Consider the following 11,532-nt stretch of genomic DNA (forward strand, 5'->3'; position numbering starts at 1 on the left):
TTTCTTTGAGCATTGTGTGTTTTTTTAAATTTAGTTGAAAGGTTTTGTGTACAGCATCGCAAACTTGTGTGGCATAAGTGTATAATGTAATTCCAAGAATGCTTGTTGGTCTGTGTCTGATGTTTCTGTGCTTCGAATGAACACGTAGACGAAGAGTTCAGAAAACATTTTTGTACATAAGGATTTTATTTTCAGTGAAAAACATTGGACGTTTGTATGGTGTAAGGAAGACAATGGACGTAAACAATAAAAAAAACAAAAAAAAAAACAATTTTACCTAAATGATGAATTTCTTGGTCATCAGTGCTTTCTGATTTAACCATTTAGTTTCAAGTCGTGCGGCAGCCTTTTAAAAGAAGCTTCTGTCTTTGGGTCAGCAACAGTTCAAACTGGTAGGAATAAAAAGTGAACTCTGTCTGAGGTTTGTCCATCACACGGCTACATCTGAGGATTTCTCAGGCTTCTCTTCTGTCTCAGTCGGCTTGTACGTCTCTGGAAGTCGGACAAGTGGATTTGTAGAGGACGATATAAAACAGAATAAGGATATATATTTAATTTAACAGTACAGGCGTAAAAACACATTTATCACACATGCATTTAAATACCTGTGGAAAAATACTTGACTGAACTACAGGTTAAAAGATCGATTGATAAAGGATCATTGCATTTAAAGAGACACACACCAAAACGGAGCGTTCTGAGAGAGCTGGTTTATACAGGGTCACAAACCTCCTCTGGTGCTTGATACATGTTATATTTTGACCAAAGCACAGCACAGATGTTTCATTTAGACCACAGGGGGACTGTTTGAAAAGGTGGAATAATGGCTTTCCTTATCTGTGACTTTAAGACATGTTGACCTGTGTTTGTAATTGCTCTCTCCTTTATGACTGTAACTTTTTTAACGGCTGCTGCCCCTCTTGGCCAGGAAACATACATCTTTTTTAAAAACCTGGTACGAGTCTTACCTTTCTTGTTTCGTGTGAAGTACTGGTGAGACCTGAACAGCACGATGAGCACGACTGCCTCGATGATCTGCATGACCCCGAAGACGAAGGGGAACAGAAACAGGGGGCCTATCAGCTCCTGGGGAAAGGCCAGCTTCAGTATGGTGACGCACAGCTGGACGTTCTGACAGCCTGTTTCCATAGCGACGGTCCTACGCTCCCTGAGGGATGGTGAATAATGTTGACACGTGAAGGGGGTGCTTATCCTCATCCCTCAGGTTCTCAGTATCTCATCAGAGCTCAAATGAAAAGTAAACACGGTGTCTGACTCACTTCTGTGCGAGTCTGAAGAGCGAGGAGATGATGTAACCGAAGGAGTATCCTATGAGGGGCATGAGCGAGCTGACGGCCATGAGGCGAGGAGCCAGCACATTCAGGATGGAGCCCCCGACTCCGACAGTGACGAGGGCGCAGACCACCACCACAGCCAGCAACAACATGATGATGCCTGACTGATTAAAAAAAACAAAAACATAACGGGAACCATAAAAAACACACTTTTTTTTTAGGATTTATTTTTTGGGCTTTTTCTGCCTTTACTGGAGAGACAGGGCAGTGGATAGAATCAGAAACCAGGGAGAGAGAGGAATGGGGAACGACATGCGGGAAAGGAGCCACAGGTTGGATTCTTACCTAAGCCAACAGATCTTAAGGCATCTGATTGGGGGGGGGGGGCGCAAGCTAGCCACTGGGCCACCTGCACCCCCATTTTTATCCCTTTTTTTAAATGTCTGTGTACAGTGAGAAAGCAAAGAATTATCTTATTAAGTCTTATTTAAACAACTCACATGCGCTGTATTAAATGTCGTTAAAAATTCATAAAAGTCCAAAAGAGATGTCACTAAACACTATATTTGTCTGACCGATACTCAAAAATCAAAAGATATTCACTTTACAATGAAATATAACTGAGAAAATCAGCAAATCCTCACATTAAAGAAGCCGGCAACTTCAAGTGCTTCTACCTATTGCGGCCTGTACGTTCTCTTTTATTTTACAAACACTGAATCGCCACAGATTTCATCCCACACTCTGATCCGTGTACGCCTGCACGCAGCACTAACCCTTGTGATGATCTTGGAGTACTGAGGTCTGTAGTAGTTGAGGAGGATGCCGATGCCGCAGGGGACGAGGATCATGACCAGAGACTTCATGATGTCCATGTAGGGCACCAAGTCCTGCAGGTTAGCGTAGCCCTGAGAGTAGATGTAGAGCAGCAGAGGCATCATCCCCAGAGCCAGCAGAGTGGAGCAGGAAGTCATCACTATGCTGAGAGGGGAGGAGGGGGGGGGAGACACAAGAGACATCTTCTTAGTCTGGATGTATCTTGAGTGTGAGAGTAAGCTGACAAGGCAGGCAAATTTATACTTCTTGTGTTTACTGTATGTTATTTCATTCACTCCTTCCCCAGCAGAGGCAGTAAAGAAAGATAGTAGAAGTTAGAGACCGGTCCAGACTGCAGAGAAAAGTGCTCTAAACTAGAGGAGGATGTCTTATCTTTGAGACACGTAATGTTTAATCTTAACTTTCAAATTTAGTCATAAATGAGGAATCTTACATTAAAGATAACCACTTATGTCTCGAGTGGATGATATGCAGGAAAGGAGCTACAGGTTGGACTTGAACCGCTAGGCTACCAGCGCCCCCAGGAAAAGGCTTTTAACTTTTATTCCTGGATTCTACTCATGAATGTACATTCGTTGTCCACTCCATACTGTTTCTCTATATGCACCAGTATGCACAGACAAAAAGCCCAAATGAGACAAGCAGAAATCTACTGAGTTTGTTTCTGCTGTTCTTAAAGTGTTCCTTGTTTTGATAGAAAGCACTGATGAGATGTCACACTGTAACATCATGATGTTTGTATGAAAACCTGACAGCATGTCTGGAAGGTGTAATGAACATAGTGGTCTCCAGGGGGTGCAGTGGAGGCATCCAACTTGCTGATTCAGTATTTTCTATGAACGCTTGCAGACTTGTCCTCAGATTTATTGCTCTCTTAAGGACAGCAGTTGTTTAACAACACGCTCCAGTCACCCTTACACTGTAAAATGTGTGTACCATGTGTGCTGTGGAACAATAGGAACACAGCGTTTAAATGTTTTTGTGAATCGACTGAGGACAATAAATATTAAAGTTTTAAAAAATGCAAAGAAGTATGAAACAAGCGCTGCAAGGAAATAATCCTAGAACAGAGTAAGGCAGGAGGATACGGAAAATGAATAAGCATGCAATATGACTGTTGACTAACAATGTACACAAATCAAATCCTGCAGCAGATATTAATCAACCGTAAAATGTTTGGCTGATTTTTTTTATAAATGACCTGGTGCAGAAAGTTTCCAGTCTAAAAAATGATGAGATATGTTTCATTATGTGAAGATTTATCAGTTTTGTTTGACACATTATTGCCCCCAGTAAAGCTATATATATGCTAAAAAGTCATGAGCCAGATAAGATCTTAGGGCATCTGATAGTGTGTGAATGTTGCTGTAAATGTGACAGTAAACTCTACGGCGGATTACAGGAGAACAACTTTTACAATGAGATGAAAGGCTAAGAATTCAAAACCTTTAAATGTAGTTTTATGAGCCCAGCGGTGGAATTCCTGCACATAGTTTAACTCTCCAACTTATTATGGCATGACAAACGTGCTGCTTCTTATCAAGTCACATGACTCAGGCCACTCTGATCGACACACAGCATCATCCACTGCAGCTCAATGGAAAAGTATCAGCAGATACTATCAGCACATGAGGGCTGAGGCTGTTCGACCTGCTCAATCAGGACTGTTCATAACGGCCCTATAATGCATTTTCTCGTCATACAGATGAATTATGTTTCAACATTTATTATCTGGACTATTTCTTTGGTGAATCTGACTTTAAGTAGTCATCTACCTCTGCCCACAGATGGGGAGATAATTCTATAAGTGGAATAGAAACACTATAAAGCAGGAAGTCAGTACAAAGATTAACAAAGATCCATAATAAGACCGTGTTTAAGAAGTGGGTGTGTGACACCAGCCGTTGTTTTGTGGATTACTGTATGGCATTGTGTGTGTGCGTGAGTGCATGCATACCTATGTGTGTGTGTGTGTGTACCTGAGGTTCATATCTCCCTGCATAGCGAGGGCCAGGATGTTGGAGAGGGTTCCTCCAGGACAGCAGCCGCAAATCAGAACAATGACAGCCGGTATTTCAGTCAGCTGGAACACCTGCGGCATGAAACGTTCATCACACAGAGCGCTGTCAGTGTCTGTTACTTATTAGAACAATGTCTAAGAGATCTCATTTTGATTTTGGAAAGTATGATAAATAGAAAAATTCAGTGCTACAGCTCTTGTTTTGGGGGATATTAGAGAACCACAGTTCTTGTCTTACATTCGTCAATACTCTTTTTGACTTTTAAAGAATCTCTGTTTCTTTTGCATGAAGAGCAAAGTTTTATCGTGTTAGTTTTATGTGGTGCACCAACCATCAGGCCACCGGCGCCCCATATTTTTCCAAAAATCTCATCTTTATTTCAGGCCAACCATGTTGCTTTGCATTTTCATTTGGGTTAAGAAATCAAATTCATGAACAGAAAAACAACAGAATCTGAGTGATACATCAAAAAGCATAATCAGGCTGGTTCTTTAAATGAGTGGACGCGTACTCTCATGCTCCTGTTGCACCTTTAACAGCACTATGGGTTCAAATCCAACCTCGGCCCTTTGCTGCATGTCATCCCCCATTCTCTCCTCCCAACATTTCCTGTCTCTTTTCAGCTTTCCTATCTAGTAAAGGCAAAAAGGCCCCCAAAAATATCTTTAAAAAAAGATGTTAATTATGAGCAGCATCCATGGGTGGGAAATGACCAGACAGAGTGCTACAACCAAACCGGATGGATCTTTAACTCAGCTGTTTACGTAATAAGTTAAGTTTAAGTAATACTGACCTTAGCCAGGCAAAAGGCTGTCAGAGGCATCACACCATACTGGGAAATTACAGCTATTAAAACCCCCTTAGGTTTCAATATGTGATCCTGAAAAGAAGGAAACGACATTTGAGCACAAGAGTCTGAGTGTGATCGACTCTTTATTACTTTTTACAATGTAATTCAAACTCATAGATATCACCTGGAGTCACCTTGATCTTGGCCACCTCCATGGTGCATCCCATTGAAACCATGGTGATGGTTAACACGATGATCAAAATCAGGTTGACGGATTTGTTGATGACCGGTGGCATGACAGGAACGAAGCTGGTGTTAGCGGCTGACGCGTTGAACGAGAAGCTTTCGTTCCCCCACAGATCTGGATCGGAGAACAGATCCAAGGTGTAGTCAATGGTGTCTTCCATGTTGGAGGAAGCGCGTACTGAACTGTAGGGTGAAGGGGAAGAAAACAGAAAATGATTGACACAAAGACAGACAGAAAGAGACTTAAGTATACAGATGAAATAAACTGAGTGACATGTAACAGGCGTTCAAAAAGTTTACATTTCCTTATTCTGGTCTCCATCGTTTTCTTGCTTCCTCATGCATCAGTCACCTACAATACCTCAGGTGCTGTCCATCATTTTTCAATCAAATAGTTGAAGCCTGACGACATCGAAGCCGCCAAAACAACAACAAAAACCTGTGAATGCTTTCTCCCCAAAGCCTGTCTTATTAAGAAAACATGGTTGGATCCCCCCTCTCTGCCCCCCCCCCCAAAAAAAAGGACAGAAGAAAATGTGTCTTTTTGATTATGGCCTTTATTACAGAAAACATGTTTCAGGGCCCTCAAGGATAGTATCGTAGCAGAGAAGAGATCTTAGCGCCCCTTGACAGTGCCCTTCAGGTGGAAAAAACATGGTGCAATGCCCTGTTGGATGCCACTACAGTGAAGAAAATATAATGCAATGCATATACGATGCCCACCGTGATAGAAAAGTTGCAGTCTTCTACTCTCTGCCGGTTAATAATTACAATATTCTCAGTTTTCTTTTATTACAGATGTGTCACAGTTCAACTTTAAATCCGAGACACATAGTAAAACAATAAAAAAATCTTAACCAGAGGGCGCTGATGGCCCAGCTGTCATGTTGCCCTCAGCTGTGAAACAGTTTCAACTTTCTGTGTGTGTGCTGGCGTCCTGCCACATGTAGTGTGGTGCCCCGTTTTATTTGCCCCCCCCCCCCAAAAAAAAAAAATGCGACTACCACTGGAGACGCTAAGATGTAAAAAAACTTTCCTTGTGAAATGAAATCACTTCTTTAGTTGGTTCTTCCAAATATACATTAAGGGCTATTCTTTAAGTTGTCTATGAATAAAGCCAACACACGCACACACACACACACACACACACACACACACACCACTGTCCTCTTAACTTCAAAATAAATACGTCTGTTTCATTCTTTGATGAGTTAATGTTTTTAAAGGAAGGTTTTTAATCATTGAACAATGTGACTTCTGAGTTCACATCACATGACCTCCAGCACCTTTAATCTATATCTGTGTGGCTGCAACATTTGAGCAACCTTTGCACACCAGCTTCCAAATATGCAGAGAAAAGAGAAATAACAACATTTTACATGTTTAGCATATCCACACAGATTTTATAAAACACACTCTAATATTGTACCGTCTTCTTGTGGCTGCTAAAAGGACTATTTATCACGTGTTTACATACCGCTTATTCATGCTGACAGTGAGGGGGATTGCTTTGTTACAGACAAATTGTGACAATAAGGAAATGCAAGACAACAAATATTAAGAATAGAGAAACATCAGGAATGAAAGAAAATGGTCAGGCTGATGTGCAGCGTGTTAAGATAAAAGTGATGTAATCAGTAACAATCATATTTAAGATAGAAACAAAGTGCATCTGATCTCAAACTATAGTGATAACAATGAAACAATAAAAAATACAATCTGTTGTTTCCACTGAAATTAAAGCCAGGAATATGTCTGGTTTTTTGGGTTGTTGTTTTTTTTTACAGTTGTATTGATTCAAACTTTTGAAGAACCTTTTGACTGATATTATAGTTGCACTTGTCTGCAGGAAGTCACTGATGCTTGCTTTATCTGTAAACTCAATAGGAAAAACACAATGCATATGCTTTTTTTTTTCCCTTTGTGCCTCCATGCTAAGCTAACCTCCATCTCCAGAGTCTCAACCACATCCTCCCTACAGGTACGCTCACATGCTGTGTGCAGACATCATTGGACTTCTCACATCTATTTACACTTCTAAAAAAAACAAAAAATCCCACAAGTAAAATACAAAAATATCACCGAGCTTTAAAAATGTTATCGCTCAACGAGTTTCTGATTTCTTGGCTGTTTGTGAAGGTGAGAATTGCACACCTCTTCTTGCAGGTCAGTTTGCAGAAAATAAAGGAAAAGGCATCTAGGAGTGGATTCCCAAGAAACACACATTTATAGCAGCCTGAAGCATGAAAAGGACAGAGTGTGTTTCATGTATTGTGTTACCTGTTGGGCCAAAGGTTCTCCTCCTCTCCTCGTCTCTCTGCAACACAAACATCTCCTCATGTGTCTGCATTCTCTTTTAAAGTCAGTCACAAAGTTCACATGCAGGCTGATGATACAGCCAGTACAGAGGTGCCATCTAGTGCACAGAGAAGGGCTGCAGCTTCAGAAAATACACGAGGGAACTTCTTGAGAAAAGCAAAAATAATACATATTTCTTGAAAGGTATATCTGTTCAGGGGATCAAACTGTGTCATTATGTTGTTGAGTATTTTCTCTGATTAGTTCTGGTTACATACAATTGCAATAAATCTCGCAGAGTATGATTCAAAGTAAGGAAACATTTGCCTGTTTAAACCTAAAACACAACTTATGTAGTCTGCACGGTAGAAGTTTTGAGGAAATTTATATTATTGTTGAAGAGTAGGATTACTCCATTATTATGTTTTTTCCTGAGTGTTTGCCTCGTCTTTTTTGTCCTTATTGGCTGCAACTTTGGTTGCAATTACATTGTATATTAATAAGTTCTATATATACGGTAGCACACAGAGGAAACCCACCTGCAACAGCCCAAATGCTGCAAATTCAAAAACACATCCAAAAGTCCAATGCAAAATGCAAACGCTGTAGAGAGCCGAAACCACTGCACTCACATCCAGAAATATTCCCCCTCCTGTACATTGTTTGCATATAGAGACGTGAGCTAATCAGACAAGTTTAGTTGTTTGAACTAGGTTGTAAACATGTTAATTTCTACTGTAAAACAGGCTTTTTAGAATGTCTTCCGGTGCTTCTGCAGCCAGCCTCTAGTGGACACTCAAGGAACTGCAAGATTGTGCAACTCTGCAAATGCACCTTGCTACCAACCTTAAGTGGCTGACTTTATTAGTACATTTCACAACAGAAAAACTGTATTCAGGAACAAACACAGCAAATTTACTTTCGCTGATCCCAAACAAGTGGAGGCGTAATTGCTAGTTTGGGGGTTTCTATTTACAGAAAGATCATCCATATTTAGATACACTCAATTTAGCTGTTAGCTGCCAAATACAGATTCAGAAGTTGTCATCAGGAGAAAATTAAATACACAGATGAATGGTTTGCTCTTTTTTTTTTTTTTTTTTTTGAACTGAAAGTGAATTTCTGATGCTCTCATTGGGCTTGTTGGCAGCAGCAGTCTGGCCATGCGTCAGATTAGCTTTCTGCCAAGAACAAAACTGCACATGATCACAAACGATGAACAGCTCACAGATTGCTCCGCTAAAGCTCATGCCAGGGTTTTTCGGATAGCTTTCATTCGCTGGGAAATTCTGCTGTTTCTGACAAGGCTGCAAAAAGTTTCTGCAGTAAAAACACAATGAGAGTTGAAAATCTGCATAGTGCATGTAAGCTCCTACATAATGTAACCAACATAGCTGTAGAAGACAGCAAGATTGTGGAGTAACTCGCCTTGCAGAATGAATCTCACATTTTCACAACTGGTTTTTGGAGTTTGTTAAAAATGTAATGAAACATAGTTCAAATAACCTCACAGGATTCTTGCATGGACTGAACTGACCCTTAACGATACAGTCTCTCATTTGAAAGTACCTCCAAAGATTAACCTGGACCTCCAGATTATAGTTTGCCACAAATTCAGAAAAAGACGTAAAAAATATACATATATACTGTAAAATAAAAATATATATTTGCCTTCAGTGCTTAATAAATGTAGACATATCAATAGATTTTACAAACTTTCATTGAGGAGAGTTGTACCTCCTAAGCCAATTAAGTTTGTGCAGACTAGCAAACCAGCAGAAAGCTCAAAACAGACTGTGATAAGTGGTATAGAATCAGCAGCTTCTGCCCCTTCAGATGGTAGTAGAGTAAATGAAAACAGTTAAAAAAAAAAAAAATTCTTTAAGTAAAACAAAAAAAAAACACATTAAAGAGTTGAATGCTACTTTCACTGTAGGACTCCTGGGTTTACAATAACCCTGAATTGATGCAGAAATGTCTTTAAAGATCATACACAAACTATTAGAACAACTGTTGCAACTATTATTCCGCTTGTACAAGAGGCTATTGGAACAAATGTGGCTCGAGTAGTTACTTGAAATAAAGTACAGTATGCGACTTTAAAAACGTTTTATTACATGCAAAGAATGCACAAGTGAAGAAAAAGATCATATATTTTATTTTGAAGGGTAAAAATTATGAGTGTGACTGCAACTATTGCATCAGTTTCCCCTCTCTATTTCTGCCACTATTCAAAATGTTCTCGTGTTCTTCACTGAACAATATTTATTTGTTGGTTAAATAATTGTAAGTTGTTTTTCTTTGTGAAGAGTGTGCGTGTGTCTTTGAATATTCCTGCTGCACATTTGGTTGAAAAACATGCATTTGAAACATTATATATGCTCATGAGGAGTGTTTTAGATGGAACCACTCTACCCTTAATCTGATGACACATCTGACAGTTCACTCCCCCCCCCCACCCTCCCTTTTATAAGTCATGCACCGACAACAATAGTAAGGACAAAAAAACATCTCTACTGGTGAGTGCTTACTGGGGCCCTTGCAGTGTAGTCTGCAGCATGGAGGGGGACAAAAGGAGGGCATTTTAATGGTTTAACAGGCCGACCCTGCGCGGACACAGGGGGGAGGGGAGGGGAGGGACAGAGTCTCCCTGAGCAGATCAGCCTCTCTACTGTAGCTACAATTACAAACCCAGTGCTTCATATACCTGGATTATTTAAAAACATTATTACTCCCCCAGCCTCAGCTACAACTAATCAATGCCTGTGCTCCCTGCAGCCTCAACATTATGGACTGAAATGGTGCTTAATCACCTCATAACGCAACTCAGGCCTGGGGGGAATGGCATGATGGGTGTGGCGAAAAAGACATATGAAGAATAAAATCTCGGTTTCATTTAAGGTCCCTCATTATCATATTTATTTTTCTGTAACATCACCCATCCCTTGAGGTAATTTAACATGATAGTGTGCAAATATAGCTCAATGCTTTCTTGCTTTCATGCATGAAGACCGAGAGGCTTCACTGCAGCAGATGCATTATTAAAGCCTTATTGTGATGTCACCCTTTACATGGGCTATACTGTTTCGGATCCTTTCTGCATGACCCTGTTTGGCTCCACTGCTGCAAGATATATCATTGTATATAACGGAGGTTTGCAGGGAAATTGGCAGGAGGACTTGGTATAGGATAGAAACAGGGATGGAGAAGGAGGCTAGAAGGTGGAGAAAGAAATGATGGTATAGGATCAAGGTCAGTGCAGGTCTGTTGAGCCGAATGTCTGCAGGGTGTCGCCCACAGCTGCTGTGGCCTCTTGACCTGCCAGGGGAATGGATGAGGCTGCACCCAGCTTGTTTAAAAAAACAAACACTTTTACTGACCCGCTGGTGCAGTGCATAATAATCCACAGTGTAAGCTCCTTATCTACAGCACAAATTTGTGAAAAAGGAAGTACTAGAGCAGATTATTTGCTATTTGTCTCCCCCCAACACCACCATTAGTCTATATAGTAATCTAGGTACATGCATCACACCGGCTACATGTCACATTATTAGGGCTAAAAACGACAACAAGTCTGCAATCATTTTATTCATTAATTGTTTTCTTTCAATAAAACAACAGTAAATAGTCCAATAATGCCCATCCAAACATAGAAGAGTGCTCGTTTTTGCTCAACAAACAGTCAAACAATCTTGTAAAAAAATAAATAAATATACATAATGCTTATGTTACAGTACATGGAACAAATTATTTTAGGCCTTTCCCCTTGAAAATGTACTTAAGCATGCAATTATTTATACAATAATCATCATTTATGCAACTATTTATCAAGACATTTGCAAATAAATGATCTGTTGTGTTTTATATAAATTAGCCGACCTATTGTGTTGGCTCAGCAAATTATTACAGTTTTCATATTTTCTATTGTTGTTTTCTTGTGTGATTCAGAACACAGAACAATAGGAGAACACTAAATAAAAGTAAAATGAAAAATATGTCGGTACAATATCCGTATTTATTCTTAAACCAGCTGATTGGTTCACAT

General features: G+C 40.0%; 1 protein-coding gene across 1 annotated transcript; it reads right to left on the minus strand.

Moving 5' to 3' along the window:
• Positions 1-165: 165 nt before the first annotated feature.
• Positions 166-8,045, minus strand: slc10a1 (solute carrier family 10 member 1). The gene is made up of 9 exons (XM_020628058.3): positions 8,027-8,045; positions 7,470-7,506; positions 5,138-5,372; positions 4,947-5,033; positions 4,112-4,224; positions 2,072-2,276; positions 1,281-1,459; positions 969-1,168; positions 166-492 (listed from the first exon to the last, which is right to left on the minus strand). Exons 3-9 carry the CDS (start codon positions 5,348-5,350, stop codon positions 431-433), a joined length of 1,059 nt encoding a protein of 352 aa, XP_020483714.1. The 5' UTR covers positions 5,351-5,372; positions 7,470-7,506; positions 8,027-8,045; the 3' UTR covers positions 166-430.
• Between the last annotated feature and the right edge of the window lie 3,487 nt (positions 8,046-11,532).

Source organism: Labrus bergylta, chromosome 15 (assembly GCF_963930695.1).
Source record: "Labrus bergylta chromosome 15, fLabBer1.1, whole genome shotgun sequence".
Taxonomy (NCBI): Eukaryota; Metazoa; Chordata; class Actinopteri; order Labriformes; family Labridae; genus Labrus; species Labrus bergylta.